The 20,774-nt window shown below is 39.6% G+C and overlaps 1 protein-coding gene across 3 annotated transcripts; it reads left to right on the forward strand.

Moving 5' to 3' along the window:
* The first annotated feature begins 1,079 nt into the window (after nt 1-1,079).
* On the forward strand, nt 1,080-10,952 carry ythdf3 (YTH N6-methyladenosine RNA binding protein F3). Of its 3 annotated transcripts, none has more exons than XM_032551159.1 (6): nt 1,080-1,275; nt 1,363-1,642; nt 1,991-2,015; nt 2,241-2,320; nt 3,216-4,874; nt 9,964-10,952. In XM_032551159.1, the coding sequence occupies exons 2-6, from the start codon at nt 1,619-1,621 to the stop codon at nt 9,985-9,987; spliced, it is 1,812 nt and encodes a 603-aa protein (XP_032407050.1). In that variant the 5' UTR covers nt 1,080-1,275; nt 1,363-1,618; the 3' UTR covers nt 9,988-10,952. The 3 variants fall into 3 exon arrangements, with proteins under 3 accessions (XP_032407050.1, XP_032407051.1, XP_032407052.1); XM_032551160.1 differs by having other exon boundaries at nt 1,366-1,642; XM_032551161.1 differs by lacking the exons at nt 1,080-1,275; nt 1,363-1,642 and adding an exon at nt 1,654-1,773.
* The last annotated feature ends 9,822 nt before the right edge of the window (nt 10,953-20,774 follow it).

A 20,774-nucleotide genomic window follows, 5' to 3' on the forward strand; every position in this document is an offset into this window, starting at 1 on the left:
GAACAAGGAGTTATTGGTAGGCTGATTTAAAGTGAAATTGAAAGAGGTTTTCTCCCATCTTCATTGTGCCATCCACAGTAGACCATTCTTGTAAATAGATAAAAAGTGGCAACTGCAGCCCAACATCAAGAATGTCTGAAAACACCTGAATCTAAACACTGTGTGTGTCTGAGTATACCTGTGTATGTATGCTTCTCCATAAGAATGGAGTTTCTGAATGAGGTTTGCATGCCATTTAGTCCACGTGCATGCATTACTCGTCTGGGTACTCTGGCTTCCTCCCACAGCTCAAAAACATACTAGGCTAATTGGTTACTTTAAATTGCCCTTGGGCATAAGTGTGTGCATGGTTGTCTATTCTGAGTGTCCCTGTGTTGCCCAGACAAGGACTGGCGACATATCCAGGTTGCATTGCTTGTCGCCCAATTACCGCTGGAGAGCGACATCACCTCTTTTGCGACCCTGCAAAGATAAATGTGCATATATATGTATATACACTAAAAATAACACATAAAATAACAAAAATCAACGACTATATGTAGTCGTTGTATCTTTGGACATGGAATAAATTGCCACAACCATGTATGTAACCAAAACACAACTTTTGCCACCATAAATATATTTCAGTCTGTTTGTTGAGAAACTATTACTTTTTTATGCACTGCTTTGGGAACGTTTGTCTGAGATCTGTAAATATAGCTACATGATTTATATAAAACGATATGAATGAACTAGTGCTACTTATGCTAATCTACTGCTACTTTGAGCGGTGAATGCACTCTATTCTGACTAAATAAAAAAATTAAATTCTTTTGGTAAATTTAATAATTCTCAACTTTAATTTGAACAAAAATAATTCTGAGTAAATGTGCTTACTTTCTTCATGCACTTTTCTCCGGCCTTGTTAAAAGTGAGATATTTATAGATAAAGATGCTTTTGATGATCTAATCATTTATTGGATTCTGGCACTTTTGGCTTTCCATACCATACTGTAGTTTTGTACTGTTTTATTGCAGAATCTCTCAAGAGGGTTGGGAAACAGATGGTTTTAGCTAAGAAAGCTGTGATTCTGCTGTCAGCTAGCGTGGCACGTAGTAGACTGAGTGCATGAAACAGTAAAGGAAAGAAAATACGCAGAAAAGTTGCTGTGTGTTTGTGACTGTCATGTGAAGCGTTAGTTTGTAACATGACTCAGAGCGTCACAGGCGGAAGGTCACGGAGCAGCAGGACGGAACGGAAGCGGGAGTAAAGAGCCTATCCGCCATTGTGGAATAGTAAGGGATATTCCAATCACTTTCAGATTGACTGATTAAACACCATTCTCGGTCACACTGACGCGCTGATTGACGCCTTCTCATCAGCAGACACCGAGTCGCCCCAAGCAGCTGGAAGAGGCTGGTCGTCGTCCGAGCTCAGCCCAGCAAGGGGGGGAAAAAAAAACAAAAAAAAAAAACGCCGCCTTGTAACGTTCACGGAGTGATTGGACGAGAAGGAGAGACGAACCAGGAAAGCAGCACCGAAGTGCAGAAACAGAGAGACGAGCAAGCAGGGGGGTGGGAGGGGAGAGAGAAGCCGCGGACAGTCTGACAAACAGCGAGCAGTTTCGGTTCCTGGAGGATGTCTGCGACCACAGTCGATCAGGTTCGTGTAGCTGCGCTGTATGCTAGCTTTGAGGACGAAATAAAACTTTACGGACCACTGTTTGACGGGCTTGCTGTGCCAAATCAAACAGGCTACAAAGTATTTGATATGTGGTGGTTGTTAGCTGAGAGGTAGGCCAACTGTACTGCCAACCTACACCGGCTGGAGCCGGTTGCCAATGCGGCACCGTTTACTGGTTGTCAGAGCGTTTGACATCCGGTTAGTAAGACCAAGAAACCTGTAAATGCTAACATCCGGGCAGAAGCTCTCACTTAGGTGTTATATTTGTAGGACCGTGTCTGTCTGCTCTGCCAGTGTGTTTTAATATCTTATCACTTGTTGTTTCAGAGAACCAAAGGACAAGGAAATAAAGGTAAGGCTTTGACTGTGAGTTTTAGCCACTGCAGGTTATGATATTCTGTGCTATTACTTGCTGACAGTGTTGTTGAACTGTAGTCCAATCTGCAGTCTGGGGCACTGTTGACACAACACAGCAGAGCATACCTGTGATCAAAATGTAGCCATCTGACATCATGGCTGCTTGGGGATTACAGCTTCTTCTAATTACTTATATTAGATTTTTCCTTTTTATATTTAGTGCAAAACGGATCCATGCATCAAAAAGATGGTGTGAATGATGATGATTTTGAGCCTTACCTAAGCGGCCAGACAAATCAGGTAATGTACTATTTAAAATACACAATACTTAAATTAGGATAAGGATTGCCACAACCATTTTTAATTAGTAGTTTTTTACACCTAACTCACAAAATAATTTTGCCACAATTCTGAAAAACAAAATAAAAATCAAACTCACAAGCCAACTCGTGAGTTCCCTTTTTGTATTTCAATTAAATTGCCTTCTGTATGCTTATTTCCAAGTTCAGAGTTTTATTTTCCAATGTCTCATCATATGTTATTATTAGCTTCTGTTGTAGATGGCTAGCATACAGTTCAATTAGATATTATTCATATCCCCCGAGTCTAGGACAAAGTAGTATGTAATTGTGAAGTGGAAAGAAGATCTTTTTAAACAAAAAATGAATCAGTAATCAGTCCCCTGAGTCAATGCTTTTTGGAACTAAAGCTGCAATTCTTTTGGAGTATCCCTCAGCTTTCCATCCATCCACCTTCTTCCTCTTATCCGGGGACGGGTTGCGGGGGTAGCATCTTCAACCAGATTTGTAAAATTTAGAATTAGAAAATTTTGCCCATTACACATTGCAGAATATCTTAAACTCAGTTAGAGTGAATAAAATAAAAAATAAAATAAGAAAAAAAACATACAAAGACTGGTGAAACTATGATGTTTGCCTTACATATAAGTCTGACGGGGTAATATTAATAGATGCTCTTTGAAATGTTTTCCAATGTGAACTCAGATGCTATGATGCATTCATATGAACAGCGCTTTTCATTAAACTAAGGGAGTACAACAAAACTGAGTTGTTGAAAAGGAAATTTATTAAAATGTAATTTTGTTACATAGAACTTACTTAAACAGTAATAAAATGCAAAAGCATCTGCCTTTTGGAATAATATGTTCACTCTCTTGTCTTTCTGTGCCATGCAGAATAACAGCTATCCACCAATGTCTGATCCTTACATGCCCAGCTACTATGCTCCATCCATTGGGTTTCCTTATTCTCTGGGAGAGGCTGCTTGGTCCACAGCTGGAGATCCGCCTATGCCCTACCTTACCACTTATGGACAAATGAGCAATGGGGAGCCGCACTTTATCCCTGATGGTGTTTTCAGCCAGCCAGGAGCCCTAGGAAACACTCCTCCCTTTCTCGGGCAACATGGCTTCAACTTCTTTCCTGGCAGTGCAGACTTTTCCACCTGGGGTACGAGTGTCTCTCAGGGTCAGTCAACTCAGAGCTCAGTCTACAGTAACAGCTATGGCTACGCTCCCAGCTCACTGGGCCGGGCAATCACAGATGGACAGGCGGGCTTTGGAAGTGACACCCAACTCAGTAAGGTCCCAATGCTGAACAGCATTGAGCACGGTATGACAGGGCTAAAGCTGGGTACGGACATGGTGGCAGCTGTCACCAAAACCGTTGGCTCACCTTTAGGGGGTACAGTGGGCATGAACAGCACAGTGGCCAATAATCTCCCTCCATCTGTCAACTCGTCTGCATCTAAACCTGCCACTTGGGCAGCAATCGCCAAGAAACCGGCCAAATCCCAGCCCAAGGTCAAAACCAAAGCCAACATGGGGATGGGGGGAGGTGCTGCCATTCCCCCACCCCCAATTAAGCACAATTTGAACATTGGTACCTGGGATGATAAGGGCTCTTTAAACAAACCGCTGTTAGCTCAGCCTATGATGCCCCCACAACCTCTGGTGCAACCCCCACTCCTTTCTCAGCATCAACCCTTACTGCAGAACCCCTTACCCTCTCACCCTCCACACCAACCCCAGCATCAACACCAGCCTTTCCAGCTCCAGTCTATACAATCACCCCAGCACCCCCAGGCTCTGCCCCATGGCCCTCCTCACCTGCACCTCCCCTCCCAACCTGGCCTCCCACAGCACCTTCATCAACAACAACCTCAGCAGCTTGGCCCACCCCCCAATCGCTGGATTGCCCCAAGGAACCGTGGTGAGGGTTTTAGTCTGGGTGGTGGAGTTCCATTGAGTGCCTCCCCTTGCTCTGGAGAATTGCACCCCGTGTTGGAGAAACTCCGTACCGTCAACAACTACAACCCCAAAGACTTTGACTGGAACTTGAAAAATGGACGTGTTTTCATTATCAAGAGCTACTCAGAAGATGACATCCACCGTTCAATCAAGTATTCTATCTGGTGCAGTACAGAACATGGAAACAAGCGCCTGGATAGTGCTTACCGTTCGCTATGCAACAAGGGCCCTTTGTACCTGTTGTTCAGCGTCAACGGTAGTGGGCACTTCTGCGGTGTGGCTGAAATGCGATCGCCAGTGGACTACAACGCCTATGCAGGCGTCTGGTCTCAGGACAAGTGGAAGGGCAAGTTTGAGGTGAAGTGGATTTTCATCAAGGATGTGCCCAACAACCAGCTGCGTCACATCCGGTTGGAGAACAATGACAACAAGCCAGTGACCAACTCCAGGGACACTCAGGAAGTGCCTCTGGAGAAGGCCAAACAAGTGCTTAAAGTTATTGCCACTTACAAGCATACCACCTCAATCTTTGATGACTTTGCACATTATGAGAAACGTCAGGAAGAAGAGGAGGCTTTGAGAAAGGTGAGATAAATTACCTTGTATTGAGCCTAAAAGGGAACACACTTCTGGTGGGTCTTGTCATTTTCCACGCCTCTAATGGCACCTCAAACACAGATTGGTTCCATCTGGCAAAGTGTGACGAGGTGGGATCAATTACTGGACTTCAGTCATGGGTATTTTTAAGCAGTCGTTTATTTCCCAAAACAATATCTGGGCGTCATGGCATGGAGCATCAGCTGCTGACCAGACGCCGCCATTATAGGTTGTAGTAGAAAATTTTTGATGGTCTTCACTGTGTTTCTTTTTATAAACAGCTCCTTCACATTCTTGATGTAAATTGTTGGCCATTTTATAAAAAAAAACAAAAAAACTGGCCAAGTATTTCTGAATTTCTGCTGGTTTTTGTAAATATAATCAGCTGATGTCGTTCAACTTGATGTGAGGTTGTAACATCAGCGGTTGCATCGACAGTCTGGAATAAATGGAAGTTCCCCGAGGCCCGTCTGCAGATTGACGCTTCGCCATTACTCATGAGCAAGTTCAGGAAACCCTGAACCTGCGTCAGCCATCTGGCGTTGTTAAGATTGCTAAGAGTCACCCAAGTGGAGTTAGGTGACTATCGTGTTTCCTGAAATAACCCACATTCCTGGCATTCTGTTTTTCCAGACAAAGGCAGACATAAAGTTGGATCTACTTTTGAACCACAAGCTCTCCCAGGCATCCACAGACTCCTCATGCTTTATTAGCCTTTTAACAACATAAGCTCCCAGGCTCCAAAGAGGTTAAATTGTGCACTGGCACAGTAAGCAGAGTTTGTTTTTTTTATATTTTGTTCTGTATAATATATTATGAAGCTCTTTAATCACATTGAGCTGTCATTCTGAAAAACACCCTTGGTTTAACATCATCAGAGGGGAAATTTAATTATGTCCCAATAGTGGTAATAATGGTGTAATACAAATGGAAGTTTAAAAAAAACAACAGTGAATTATATCTCTAGTCGTGTCCTTCTGCATACATTCCTATATTCATAAAACACATCCACACGACCCCCTCCCTCTCTGGTTCTCCAACTGTTGGTGCTGCACTGATGCTGTATTGACTCCTTGTTGTTGACCTTGTTAATATGCACTCGGCTCCTTTCTCATAAATATTTCAAGTCAATGTTTTCAGGCTCCTGAAAACAAACTGTCAGTAGGAAGCCAGCTTCATCCCACGTCGCGCAGGCGTAGAGCCGCGCTACTTTTGTATCCCTGACCCTCATTACATGACGGGATCGCCGCAGGTCGAGGCCTCGCCCTTCTTCACCTGACAAGGTTAATCGTTGCCTGTTGTTTGGCCTGTCCTACCCAGCCTTTCAGAGATGTCAGGCTTGTGCAACAACACCTTTTCCTAACAGCATCTCAAGGTGTGTTTTTTTTTTTCTTTTTCTTCTTCTTCTTTTTGTGATTGTTTTTGATTGGAAAGATAACCTTGCATCTGAATTTTATTTGGGGCTTTTATCGAATGTCGATTTGTCCATTTTTAATATGTCCATAGCTGGTACTGTGCAGCTTCTTTGCACAATTTCAGAATTGAAAAAATGTTAAAAAATAACTTTACTCAGAAACATTTTTCTCATTAGTTTGAGGAGATGAACTGCATAATTTGTTTTGTGATGAATTGCTGTCGGGTTATATGTTAACTCGAAGAACTACATTGATTTGAGTTGCAGGCCTTGTGTAGACTAAATATCATGAGGCTTTTTGTCCCGAGTCACAGGCCGTCTGGGGATTGAGTTACTGCTGGGGCCTGGGTCTCTCTGCGTTTTTCCCAGGGAATTGATATGGTCAACCTCAAAGAGAGCACTGTTTCATCTGAGAAATGGGAGGGAAAAAAATGTTTTGTACCTGTGCTGTTCTTCACATGACACTCACGGCATTCATCTTCTTTTAATCTATAGCAAGCCATTGAATATTTGACATTGTAGGAACGGCATGATGTTTTGTTTAGAATATCCGCCTCCTTTTATCCCTGACTACGTGAGACTTCGGGCTACGAGCAGAAAGGAGTGACAGCAGTTTCCTAACAGTGTAAACATGGCTGAATATTTGGTCAGTGCATTCCTTGGGATCTAACTCTTTTCTCCTGTTTTCTAGTCAGTTTCTTTCTATGGTTGTTTTAACTTAAAACATGCACTTTGTATTTTTATCTTACTACTTGGAATTAACATAAAATATAGCGTACAGAATTCCTTGTGCTTTTTCACATTCTGTCATGTTGGCAACCATAAACTTTAGTAGGTTTTGTGGAGACTTCATGTACTGTGATGTACAGTTGCAAAATGTAATTTGAAAATTAACTGAGAGTTGTGGCATTCATTTGTCTGATACCACTTAATACAATCCAGCTACCAATAGCCTTCAGAACTCACCTAAATAGTTAAGAGTCCAAACTGCTCACCACCCTGAACACACCATCTCCATGGTGAAACATGGTGATGGCTGTATCATGCATATGCACCTTTCATCTTAAAAATGTTAATAAAACATGTAGAAAGTTTAGGGAATTGAAGTATTTTTTTAAGCTGTTTTTTTTTTAACTTGATATTTAAGAGAAAATGTTTCTTAATAGTTATGAATTGTGTTCTGAGTTTATAGAAAATTTTGTGATGTTTTTGATGTGAAGTTGTATGCAAAATATCGTATTTTTGTGATGCTTTGTGAAAGAAAGGCTTCTTTATCTCAGATGTACATGAGCTCGTTTTAAATGCCAGGTTTATTCCGACTAGTCTCAACATCAACACCATATGTGTCCTTTAAATACGCCACTGAAAATTGCAGTGGCGTATGACACCTGGAGTGTTCTGGTGGTGTTTTGTTTTTTTGAAACATTAAAATGTCAAAAAAACAAAACAAAATAAAATACAAGTTTGAACCCAACCAAAATAAAATAATTTAAGTGCCACATTTTGAAGATGAAGGCATCTTCATACGTCCTGTAGTGATCTGTTGAAAATTGCTGGCATTGGACCTGCTGGGTCCACTGGGTTCCAGTTCAGGATCTCCATGGATTTGGCTTCTTCCAGTGTATCTGTTGCTATCAGCGCCTTGGGCTGATAGTTGTGTTCCCTGCATGCATTCCTGAATAGTTTTTGCAATGCTGCAGACTCAAGTCAGGGGAGACTGTTGCCATGGAGGGGGTGTAGCTTGGTTGGTTGGTTGGCTGGCATGTGTCGCGGTAATAACCACATGAATGCATGGAGCCAACATTTCCCTGTATGAATTTTTAGACGGAAACAAGATGAGCAGTTTAATTCCCTTCACCTGTAAGTGCTTTTGATGTTGTGGCTTATCGAATTTATATATTAACATATTTCCCTGGAAGGCTACATGCAAACACTCTTATTGCTCTTTAAGGTATTAAATAAATCCTATGTAGACATAACCAAAACTTGCAGTTAGCAATATATCTTAGTCAACCTGCTGAATGTCCAATTCTCACACTAATTTGCTGTGTATTTGATGAAGTAAAATCTTGCTGTGTAAATTACACCCACCTGATTAAACTCCACCTACACCTAATAAACAAGAACAGCAGTTTTCTGTTCCAGAGCAATATATAGCAAAAGCTGTCTGATGAATAGAAAGTGCTCCCTGCATGCTAATAAAATTGTAATATGTTTTTTGATGCATCTCAAAACAAATGAAAACCATTTTGATTGAAGATTGAAATTTATTTCTGCAAATAGATCGGCCTAAAAATGGCACCCAGGAAAAAGACAGACTCATAAATGTACGGCTTGAAGTAATACAAGGCATTATGAGCCACGCAAAGAGACATTAAGCCATTACAGACTTCCATTTGGTGCTTTCCTTGCTATTAGCAGTATTGATTCTCTTCTTAATTGCTTTTTTATTATTTTTACATGGGTATGGAACGAAGAGCTACCTTTTCATTACTTCTAGTTTAGGTGATATGTTTACGAATTAAAAATTATATATATAAAAAATTATATATATAATATTATTTCTCAACATTTAAACAACGCCAAAATTACAGGTGCTTCTCAGTAAGCTAAAATATGATTTAAATATTGGTTTATTTTAGTAATTGAGTTTAAAAGTATAATATATTTATTACATGCATTCTTTGCATATGTTGTTTATAGGTTTTGTCTTTGTTAATACCAATGTCTCTGGCTTACAGTTAACCCAAAATTCTGCTTCTCAGAAAATTTTAATATTACAAAAAAACTAATCAGAAAATAAGATTTTCAGTACAGAAAGGTTATTGTCTGTAGAATCATGGGAAAGACGTCTGATATGACAGATGTCCAGCAGACAGTTGCTAACACTCACCATAAGGTAAATCTCAAACAGTCATTGCTAAAGAAGTTAGCTGTCCGAAGAGCGCTTTATTGCAGCATGATGGAAAATTAAGTGGAAGAAAAAAGTGTTGAAGAAAAGTTTGCTGATTGGTTGTTTTGATTGGTTTTTGAAGCAGTCTTTTCAGAAGTTTGTGGGGGATATTCACTAAGTGTGGAGAGCTTAAGATATGAGCTGAAGGTTACTATTAAAACAGCATGAACTCTGGGTCTCCATGTCACACCTTAATGATAAAAAATTAATGCACAATGAGCCCAATTTATAATTGAATGCATAAACTGTACAGTACATGAACATACAGTACAGACCAAAAGTTTGGACACACCTTCTCATTGAATTCAATGAGAAAGTGTGTCCAAACTTTTGGTCTGTATTGAGTACAGACCAAAAGTTTGGACACAACTGTGTGTCCAAACTTTTGGTCTGTACTGTACATTCAGTAGGCTGTTGTTTATGTATTAAAAATCCTGTTTTGTTGGTCTCCCAAGTGTCTGAGAACATGTATTTTGGGTTTTTATTAGCTGTAAGTCAGAATCACTGAAACTAACAGGATATTGCTTCAAACACATCTGAAAACACATCCCTGTGTTTAACGAATGTGTAATTTCTCAGTGTTTACCTTGGTGAATAATTCTAATTGGATGAAATGAGGTAGAAAGTGTCAATCTCACTGATGATGCTGACTTTGAAACATTACTTTCTCCACTCTCGCTAACTGCTGATCTGTGTGTTTCGTCCTCCAGGAGCGCAGCAGGAATAAGCAGTGACCTTGAGGCAGACCCTCTGCAACACTAACGATGAAGGACCTTTAAATCAAATTAGCCTGACCCCACGGTGGAGCGACTGTTGCGGCCTGTCCTCCCGAGACAACAATGCATCTGAAGAAAAGCGACATTAGGTGGACTCATCCTGTATCCATTGATTGGTGCATCAGACCCCGTTTTCCTGTCTCACAAGAAAAAGAGTGTAATCTGTTCGAAACGCTCTCTTTTTAAGCATTTTCAGTCTTTCTAAGCAGCCTCTGCCAATACCCTTGACTATCTAACTCTGTTCTTTGAATATTTTTTGTTTGTTTGTGAGCTTCTAACAGATTAACCAGAGAAGACATTGATTTCACCGATTTTACTTTGTATTTTTTTTATTTTTACTGTCCGCCTCAAATGGTAGGGATATTGGTGAGCTTCATCTGGCCTCGAAGAGAATTAATGATGTGAAAATTGACTCAATCTGCCAGATTGAGGGCTGGAAATTGACGGGTGTGGGATTTGATAAATAGGAAGCGGCCACAATCATACCAATCGTAGGGTCTATCCTACCTTGCCGCTTTCTTTCTGCATCTTTTTCTGTGTACGAAAAGCTTATGATTATGCAGCTGGCTGGTGAACCGCCGGCTTACGCACCTTTTTTTTTTTTTTTTTTTTCTTTCTTGTGGTTCTGTCATTCTGAAGTGCATTTGTCCGAGGAGAAAACCCGCTGCTTTGCCAGAGTTAGACTTGTTGACTGTCGTTGCTCTGATGTGGATGTACTCTAACTGTACCCCAGGTTCGATCGTGCTAAACGACCCGTTGAACTTTTGGGAGAACCTCCACGGTCAGCTAATCGACCGGATGGAGATTCAGCCAAAAAAATAAAAAAAAGGAAGAGAAAGAACCATCAAATGCAAATATGTGATTATTTTTTCCTCTTGGTAACTCACTAGCTAAATAAAAAAATGAACTGAGTTTAGCGCTGATAATGTCTTTGTGTTGTGACTTCCTATCATCAGACTTTAGACTTTTACGCTGTGTACTTTCTGAGGGTATCACGTTTTAGTTCCTTGCAGTTCAGATCCATACATTTCAATTTGTGTAAGTGCCTGTAAATAAACGACTTACTTACTGGAACTGCCTCACCCCAGAGTTTTAGAGGAAGACTGTAAAACCCTCTAAGTCTGGGAAGCCCCATGCTGTAAATACAGAACTTGGATATAGTTGGGGCTTAAGTTATTCACTCTCATGGCAGATTTAGGTTTAAGCTAATCTTTTATAGTTACCAAAATGTTTCTTGTAAAGTTGACACTTTGAAGCAGCCCTGGCAGAGTCTAAACCTGTATTTAATACGGTCTGATAAGGGTGATGGCAAAGATTCCTTCCAGCCTCAAACACTTCACAGTGTCACCAAAGATAAATCATCACAATAAGAGTGAAAACGTCCTAAAAAGTTGGTCATTAATTCTAAGGATTTGATCGCTCTAATGCCAATAAAGATTTTTTTTTTCCTTTCATAATTGAGAATTATCTAAATAACTGACTGTGACAGACTGGCGACCTGTCCAGGGTGACCCCACCTCTTGCCCTGAACATTAGCTGGAGATAGGCACCAGCATCCCTCCTGACCCCACTAGGGACAAGGATGTTAGAAAATGGATGGATGGATGGATAAATAACTGACCCATTTTTCTTTTCAAAATAAAAAAAGTGATTACATGTACATTTATTATTCAATACTCAAAACTTTAACCATGTTTGATGACATCTTGAGAAATTTGATCTCACTTCACATCAAAAATAATACTTAGAAGTTTTGGAGGTGTTTTATTTTTGTTGGTGGATCTTTTTTCTTTCACATTACAGAATAAGGTTGTATATTTATTTCAATAATAAAGCTAAGATGCTTTAATTTTCCACTACAATAATTTTCCACTTGCATATATTGAAAACATGACGTCTAAATTCAGAATATAACATGAGACCAACAAAAAACTATTATATAATACGGAAATATGGGTTTAATGGAAAAAAATAGGCTCAACGCCTACTTAAAAGTTTATTCCGAAAGGTACTTTTAATATGCCAAACGGGCCTCATCTGAACTTATAATTTATTGAATATGATTGTAGGTAAAAATTATTCTGTGTGTTAGTGGTGGCTAGATTTTCTGAAAAGTAGAATATCTTAATTTCTACTCAAGAGCATCAGCTAAATCCACAAGAGGTGCTTTCAGAAGTTACGTTAACATGCGTTCATTTAACTTGTTAATAACAGACCTTCACTGTCTGTCCACTAGAGTGCGCCATTATATCACATTGTACCAAATGCTCCTCTTCTTTCCTGCCAAACCACAGACCTGGTACAAATCTTTTTTTTTCTTCCTGTAAGCAATGAAGCCTTCTTTCTTCTCAAGCACCCCTTCCACTCCCCCCCAACTCCTACAGACACAATTATACCAGGATGAGAAGCACTTGTTGTTCTTCCACAGCTTTTTTGGAGCAATTAATACCAGCTCACCAAGCTGTGCTGTGAGAGGTGGAGGGGAGATGAAAAAAGAAAATGCAAGCAGGGAGTAAGAGAAATCCTCCTTTATGTGTCTCAAGGAGCAAGAAAGAGCTGTAATTATAACATCGGAGGCTTTGGATTACGACTTTTCCCCTCCTGTGTGTTAATTTGTGCATCTGTCAGGTCTGTTTCTTTCTTTTCCGACGGGCGCCCTTTGAAAAGACCACTCTCCTCCCGCTTTCATTTGTCTGTGAACACAAGAGAGAGAGACCAGGAAGGAAACTTGGCATTTATTCGCCTTACAATGCCGTGGCAATTACTGGTTGTGTGTGATCCTGAGAAAATGCACTCATTCTCAAATGTGCAAAACAGTAATTTAATTAGCGACCTTTGATGTGATGTAGATTTGACCTTGTGCATTGATGTAAAAAGAAGTGCTACAGAGACAGGTTTCTTGTTTTGTTGTACGCACTCCTGATCCATTTTTTTTACTCTCCTTTTTTTTCTTAACATTTAGGAATCAAAGGAGCTCATTAATGTTTTAACAGCCTCCGTATCATTAATGTGGTCAAGCATGTTTCAAGAGAGTTCATGGAAACTTTTTTTGTTCCCCTCCTCACCCTCTCCAAAGCATCAACATGTCCTTCTTGAGACAGATTTTGTCAAGATGAGAGAAGAAGCATCTTCCATGTGGAGATGAAATGCCTTTGAAGTTTCAGTCACAGTGAAGACGTATCAACACTCTGGCTCAAGGCAAGGTGAGCTCCAGTCTCTGGGCTGGCACTTCCTCCATGTTTGCAAGGCTTTCGCTCTCTGGGCCTTGTCACTCAGGAAGTCCTCTCTGAACGTTAGTGCGATTGATGAGCATGTTAACTGACGGGTGGCAAGTCGGACGAATTTTAAAATGCTCTCCGTGGACAGGCCAAGTGTTTCAGGGAGCGCTGTGGGGACGGTCCAAACTAGTCTTTCACAGTCCTGACTTCTTGTCAGGACAGCTTAGCTCACAAGATTAGCTTGTACATAAACAATTTAACGTGATTAGCTGTGTTTATCAGCCTTTATGTGATTCATTTATTTTCCAGGTCTAAGTATTAAATATATTTAGATTTCCCAACTTTTTTGCTTTCCCATTTAAATATTAATTCATTTTAATTTAAATAACTCAACAAAATAAATGTGTCTGAGTGGATATTTTAGCTAAAGCAATGTTGTAAATTATTACTCCAACTATAGCTGCTTTGGCTCAGTCTCACAAAGCCACTTTATGATGACACAGACAGACTCAGGGTAATACTGCAAGTCTAAAATGTCACATTAATGTGTGATGGGGGTGTTCAGTGCACTGGCATATAGGAGTCATTTCATGTGTGAGGAAAACAAGCGCTGCAATGTATGGAAAAAGTTGCTTCAGGTTCTCATTCACAGCAGATTTCAACAGTAGAAACTTAGAGTTTCAATGAAAATATATTTTTTTAGTTCTTCTATCTGAGGCAACGACATAAAGAGCCAAAGTGCTTAAAAGAATATTTTTCCTATTTTATTATGTTACGGCTAGAAAGGCGTTTTTCAGGAATTTTAAGTTCTGGATCAACACAAGCCTTCATTTAAATCCAAGTGAAAATTTCAGCCAATATGTAAGAAATTATATTTACAGGAGCTACTTTACAAATCTGACAAAGTCCAACCTTCGTTGTAAAGGAAAATTGATAAAAATGTAACTTTGCATAAATCTGATGGAGACATACTCCAAAAATCTTCAACTTGCATGGAACTAAATGCAAAGTGCATGTCACACACTTCACATATTTGATTGTGCATCATTTTGAATAGCATGTATGATTTTCCTTGGGGAAAAAAAATGAAAGGGTTTAATTGGAACACTTTCGCAAGGAACTGAGTGCAACCAGGAGTTCTTTAATAAAAGATGCAGCGTTGACATTTATATCTCTATGTGTCAAAAGAATCATTCCTTATTCTTTTATGGGTTTAAAAGCGAGGAATTGCATGAAAGTTCAAATTGAAGAAATATGATCCCTCCTTTAATTTTTCATTAGAGTTTTGGCTGTTTGAATTACCTGAAGGCATTTCAACACATTTTTGAAACATAATAAGGAACTACTAAAATCCAGCCAAGACATATTAAACGCATAAAATAGTTTTTCTGTTGCACTTTTGAACAGGCTGTCCCTAATTTAGGCAATAAACGGGAACAATGAGTGAAGATTCAGTGTCCGCGGTGTAATTTTTACTCATCTTTTCTTCCGTAATAGATCTACCGTGACAGTTTGTTGCCGGGCTTAAATATGAAATGATTTAAATATCATTGTGCGAAAAGTAAAAGAGATTCCTCTGAATATTCGGGAAGGTTCTAACTCCTTTGCTGAGACAAATAAAATAATGAGCAGAGTTTGAGGAAGGCTGATTTTGATTGACAGGAATGCTTCTGCGTTCTGTCTCTGTTTCCATGGTTATATCATCATCTGTGAAGTGAAAGTAGACACTGAGCATTTGCCCAACACATTGAGATACTCCAGATCAAATCTGTACACAATGTATTGTTCTGCGCACAATGCAAGAGGATTGCATAGAGTTATTTGCACACTTTTCTTTTATTTAATTAATGGAGGTGTTTAAAAGGGCAAATAATTTTCAAGAAGATGATATTTGATATGAGTAATTGGCCTTTTATGTATTTTTGCTATTAGTTTGAGTGAAGTTTCAACTAAGAATACAGGTTCAAAGAGAAATTATGACATTTTTTGCATTGCCGTTATTGTGTGCAATGCCCACAGGGAGGCAGCAAATATAAAAACAAAACCCTTCATGCCTTTTAGCACCTCAGAATAAATGTGTGTTTTTGAAAGTTTATTAAGTTTAGTTAAAATGAGGCACATTTGGATTAAAGAGATCTGACTGTCCTGTTGCAATTTTTAAATGGCTCAAAGTGCAGCGTATGTCCAAGTAAATAAATAAATAAAGTGGTACTGTCCTTGGCTCACAGCTTTAGCTTCATTCATTTTGAAACTACAGATAATGGCCAGGAGTGATGACAGTTTCGGGAATCAGGGAGAAGTTAGGAAGAGTGAACTTCCAACCTCTAAAAAAAACTTTCCCAACATTTTCTTTAATTTCACCACTTTTGCATGAGAATGTTGTGCCAGTAGTTTCTCAACTGAACTTTTGTGTTTCTATGAATAATAAACAAAGAAGCTGCTCAGTGCAACCCTCCACTGACCGCTGTGCTAATACCTTATTCAGCCAACAGGATCCAGAAGCAAAAAATACTGTAGAAGAAAATTTGCATGAGTAATGGAAATACAAGATTCTCTCTTTATACAATCCAATTGATAATACAAGGTGGGGTATTCAGCAATCACTGTTAAAACACTCTTCAAAAATCATTTCAAGTGAAATTCTTATATGATTCAAAAACAGCAACATTAGGGGAAACATGTAAAGGCCTAAAAGCTCATTTAAAAAACAGAAAATTAACATTGTTTGAGATCTGGGTGGCTTCTTTAATCTGAAAATAAATATTTTAAATGCTCATGAATGGATGTGTTTGAAATGTAATTAGTGAGATTTTGGTTTTCCTTGTAAAACAAATGCATTTTTAAAAAATGTACCAGTTTGGGGGCATTGTACTTTGTGTGAATTAGTTGGACCAAAAAAAAAAAGAAACACACAACAAAAAATGCATTTAGTGGATTCAGGAATTCATTTAGTGGATTAACAAATTTGTGAGGAGTTCTTTAAGCTTCAAGAGTAAATTACCAATAAGGTTTATCTAGTCCTTGTATCAAAAGTGAAAGCAGCGTCTCTCACATTCTCAGCACACGGTCAAATTTGTTCTTGGCCAGAATCTCACATTCAATTTGTGAATCTCAAAATGGTTTTTTTATGGAGATGGGGAGTCTAGGTTGGGAACCTCACAGTCTCAACTTGGCTTTTTGCAGACGATGTGGTTCTGTTAGCATTTTCAACCTTCAATGTGCACTGGAGCAGTTCGTAGCAGAGCTGAACGTGGCCGAGAGAAGTGAAAGCTCCTCTCAATCCACCGCCATGGTTCTCAAACGAAAAAATATTTTTGCGCAGCTGTCACTGGAGAACTTCGAGAAGAGAGGCCTTTTGGATATCATCTCTATGCATCTGAGGGACTGCAGAAGAAAGTGGATGCTAGATTAAATGGAAATATACAAACTCTTAATGAAGCTCGACAAGTATGAGGGGCACAGAAAATCCAAAGTGAACGCATTGAAATATTAAAAAGAGTGAGACACAACAGAGTTGATCATAACAGCTCATCCTATATCCACTAATATTCCATACTTTCATTATGCTTCACTTATAACTTAACCAAAGCTTCATAAATATCAATCGGTCAGCTGTAGTGCGGCGGAAGTAATAGCAGGACCATGTTCTGATGTTCTGCAGGAGATAGTCAGGGACAGAGGCTGCAGGCTGACTGCTTATTGGATCGAAAGGCAGGAATGGTTCCCGAACCGCTACGCTGCATTCACATCGAGGCAGTGCACAGCAGGGGGTAGCACTCAACAGAAAGGCCTGAGATGTAATGCATTTGAAATTAAATGGAAAGGTGTGAGGGAACGAAATAGGACACGCTGCCTGCTGAGACCTGGAGACTCCAAACTCAGCAGTAACATATATGGTGTATGTATATATTCATATCCTCCTGTTCAGGCCAGGTGGAGACATTAAAGCCTCTGTGCTCTCTGAGCCTCCATCCTCTGCAGCCAGTGAACCAATTACAACCCTTGCACTCCCATTCTTATTCCTCCCTCCTCCGTTCCACTCCCTTCTTTTATTCCCTCCACCTACTCTATGTGCCTCCATCGTTTTTCCCTGGGAATTACCCTGCCTCTGCTGATGTCAGCACTGGGGCAGGTCCAGCACTAAGCATTCGCTTGCACTGGTATTTTTGTCCTTTCCACTTGGTGTTCTCCCAGACATCCTATCCATATCTTCTTCTAAATTTGATCTATAAACAGCAGCGCTAATGATGAAGCTTTACATCAGAGGGAAAGCTTGGCCATGTCCTAAAGAGCTAAACTAGATGAGACAGTCGGAGAGCTGCCAGCTCAAACTCTACTGACCCCTCCGACCCATTAAGACATTTTGCTGGCATAGTCAAACAGCCCTTTGGGAGATCTCTGTACAACTTATGTTGTTATTAGCCCTGACAGGAGCTCATGGAAATCTTAGTTTGTACTGCACAGCAAGTGTATAACACTGCCAATTCAGGGGATTTCTCCACCTTGTTGCTTTTTAAAACACTTTAATACAAAACTTAAGAAATTTCTAAGGTGAAAGCTGCCTTATGAGTAAAAGGAAGTGGACTGCTGGACTGAGCAGCATTTAACTGGATCTTAACCCAGAAACATTTGAGCACAACATTGTGATTACTGAATGGCAACTGGACTGAACCTACTTCATACAGCACTTTTCTAGCCATACAAATCAAAGCATTCATACACTGATGCACACAAGAGTAGGTACGGAGCGAGCAGAAATCGAGTTCACAACTTACTGGTTGCAGGATGTAGTCGTAGCCAGATGCAAAATGAATGAAACTCTTCATAAAGTTTAAACAATTATTCCATTGGGGTAAATGGATGGATAAGTCACAAAATATCACATAACATGACAAAAAAAGTTTAAAAATAAACATTGCAAGACACAAATAGTCAACAGTAAAACATAAAAAGACCTGAGAAAGAGAGATGTGTTATGAAAATACAACGCACATGCACATGACACATATCAGACATAAAAAACTATTTACAAATACTTTTAATAGAATGTAGAATATGATCAAAGCTATTCAATTAAAACCAAATGTAATACAATTTCTGAATAATATACAATCAATCAATCAATTATTAAAACTTGTTTTTATTTAGAGCCTTAAGTTTTTGTAAAGGTGTAGCAGAGATTAGATCTGTGACACTGAACCAAACTCATATCTAAACAACATTTGAATCTTAGTTTGACTTCTATGGGTCTCAACAGGTTGTTTACTGAGAAAAACACTTTTGTTATTCATTGCTACTTACTAGTCTTTTTTGGTTGTGCAGCTTGAACACAATAAAAAAAATTTAAACCACATTTTACGTTACATTTGACTGTAATATTGCTGACGCCCCCAAAATTGCTCTTAAAAAATTCCCTGTTAATGTCCCCCCCAATAATGAGATGGGATTTACGCCCTTGATATGACGCTAGTATTGAATTCATGTTGACACTATGCTAAGTATTTACCTGTAAAAATCTGTTTTCACCGCACCAACAGTACCAGTTACCAGAGAGTGGAGTTTTCCATAGATGTTAACGTTAAGCTATCAGTCTCAGTGCTAATTGTTGGTAGCTTTAATTTAGAGTTCCTAGCTATGTGACAATAATTTCAAAACAATGAATGGTAATATATGGTTGTGCATACATGCATGTGTAATCAAAAACACGTCTATTTGGTTCTGTCTTTGTGTAGCAAGAGCTTCACAAAGTTTTCATTTGGATGTAAGTAAACTTTCACTGAGATATTTTTTGTCTGGAAGAAGAGTAGCATTAGCTGACTGTGATTGTAAGATTTGGTGATTACTATGATGTTACAGTAATAATGGTGACATTAATTAGCATTTTATTCAATTTCCTTACTGTATTTGGAGCCTCAGATCATAAATGTGTGATTTGTAGTTTTTAGGTTTGTCTTTGAGTTTGATTATCTTTGGGTTTTGTTTCACATTTTGGGGACATTCATTGGCCTGTTCCCTGGAAGCTATACTTTATGACATATTCATAGTGATGAAACTGTTATTTATTGAACTGTGAGAGGTGAAGGTTATCCTGCAATAGTCAGCCCCGCCCACTCCTCACTACTCCCCAGGGCTGCCTACTGACCAGTTCTCCGTCTAACAGGTCCGGAAAATCTCTGAGACCTGGGTATTACCCTAAAAGTACTCTATAAGAGATAATCTATTTAAACTGGTGGCGAAAGTGATTCGTCTAGCTCTAACTACCTCCAATCCAGAAGTTATGACCCTTTACAGTTAAGAAACCATCAGCTGAGTAGCCCTCGCAGCTGCATAATTCCAATAACCACTTCTGTTAACGGTAGCCCACTTTCTAAATCATAACTTGCACTTGGAACCGGCTAGATTATGTTTAGTGACTTAGATGTAAGTCCCAGGGTCATTATTTACTCTCACCAAAGGAAATTATGAAGCCTCCTATTTACTGGAATCATGTACATTAGTTTTACCTTAATTAAAAGAACTGGACAAAGATTAAACGACTCTATTAATTCCAATGTCCACCAACCTCATTAGAATTTTATAATATAAATTTATTAAGCAAGCTTAAGCAGGGATATGCGACATACAAATCAATAATCAATCGTATATAATTCAAAAACAGTGTAATAAGATTTACATGTACAATCATACTACCCTATCTCCTTTCCCTAATTTAAGTCGCACGTTCTGAAATGGAATTTCAATGAGCAGATTCAACTCATACCCCGGTGATGGTGGATCTTTTGGCAACAGGAATTTCTTGCGTCCTTGGTTGAGGTCTTTGCCTGGTGTGGAAAAACCCTCCTCAGAAAGGAAGCAAAGCAGAAAGGGTCTGAATCCTTTTGCGAGACCCAGTCTTATATCCCTGAGGGACCTTTGTCCTTCCTCCAAGTCTTGTTGCAGAGTTTGAAATTGCTGGGTTGAGACGAGACCATCGGTCGAATAAAGAACCAGAGATGGGGCGATGGGACCCAGTCCTTTCTTAGCGGTGTGAAGTCCGAGCTTCCCCGTGGTTCTGGAGTGCGGTCCGTAGCTCAATCTGCTCCTGCAGGTTGTCTCTTCTTCTGCGCCGCCGGACTGGGAACAGCTGGTTCCTCTTTTCGGCCCGTTTTTATACATTTCTCCACCATGTGTGTGTATGGGGAGGTTTGGTCTACGTGACTTTCTTCACATCTGCTGTGTCTCATGAAAAAGTCCTCACATTTCCCAACCTGTTTTTGCTGACCGTAGTGGAAAGTCCTGTACTTCCCCATTCTCCGTTGCCTCAGCCAAACTCCCCACACCACCCAGCCTGTGCGCTCTGGCCATCTGTTCAGAACTGCTTGCGACATTTCCTGTTATCAGGGCTGTACTGCATTTCTCTCTGTTCTATAATTCACTATCATTTATTATAATTCATTAAACACATTCAATCTGTTGTTAAACCTGTTTGAATTGATTACATAAGCTCACAACTTCATATTCATTGACAATAAATCACATCTTTTTTCT

The sequence above is a fragment of the Xiphophorus hellerii genome, chromosome 21 (genome assembly GCF_003331165.1).
Source record: "Xiphophorus hellerii strain 12219 chromosome 21, Xiphophorus_hellerii-4.1, whole genome shotgun sequence".
NCBI lineage: Eukaryota > Metazoa > Chordata > Actinopteri > Cyprinodontiformes > Poeciliidae > Xiphophorus > Xiphophorus hellerii.

What these genes read in the sequence shown, in the direction of transcription:
- ythdf3 (XM_032551159.1), top strand. Translation starts at nt 1,619, where the DNA reads ATGTCTGCGACCACAGTCGATCAG. An exon ending in CAAAGGACAAGGAAATAAAG is followed by an intron (nt 2,016 to 2,240) that starts GTAAGGCTTTGA and finishes TTTTATATTTAG; the next exon opens with TGCAAAACGGATCCATGCAT. An exon ending in TAAGCGGCCAGACAAATCAG is followed by an intron (nt 2,321 to 3,215) that starts GTAATGTACTAT and finishes TGTGCCATGCAG; the next exon opens with AATAACAGCTATCCACCAAT.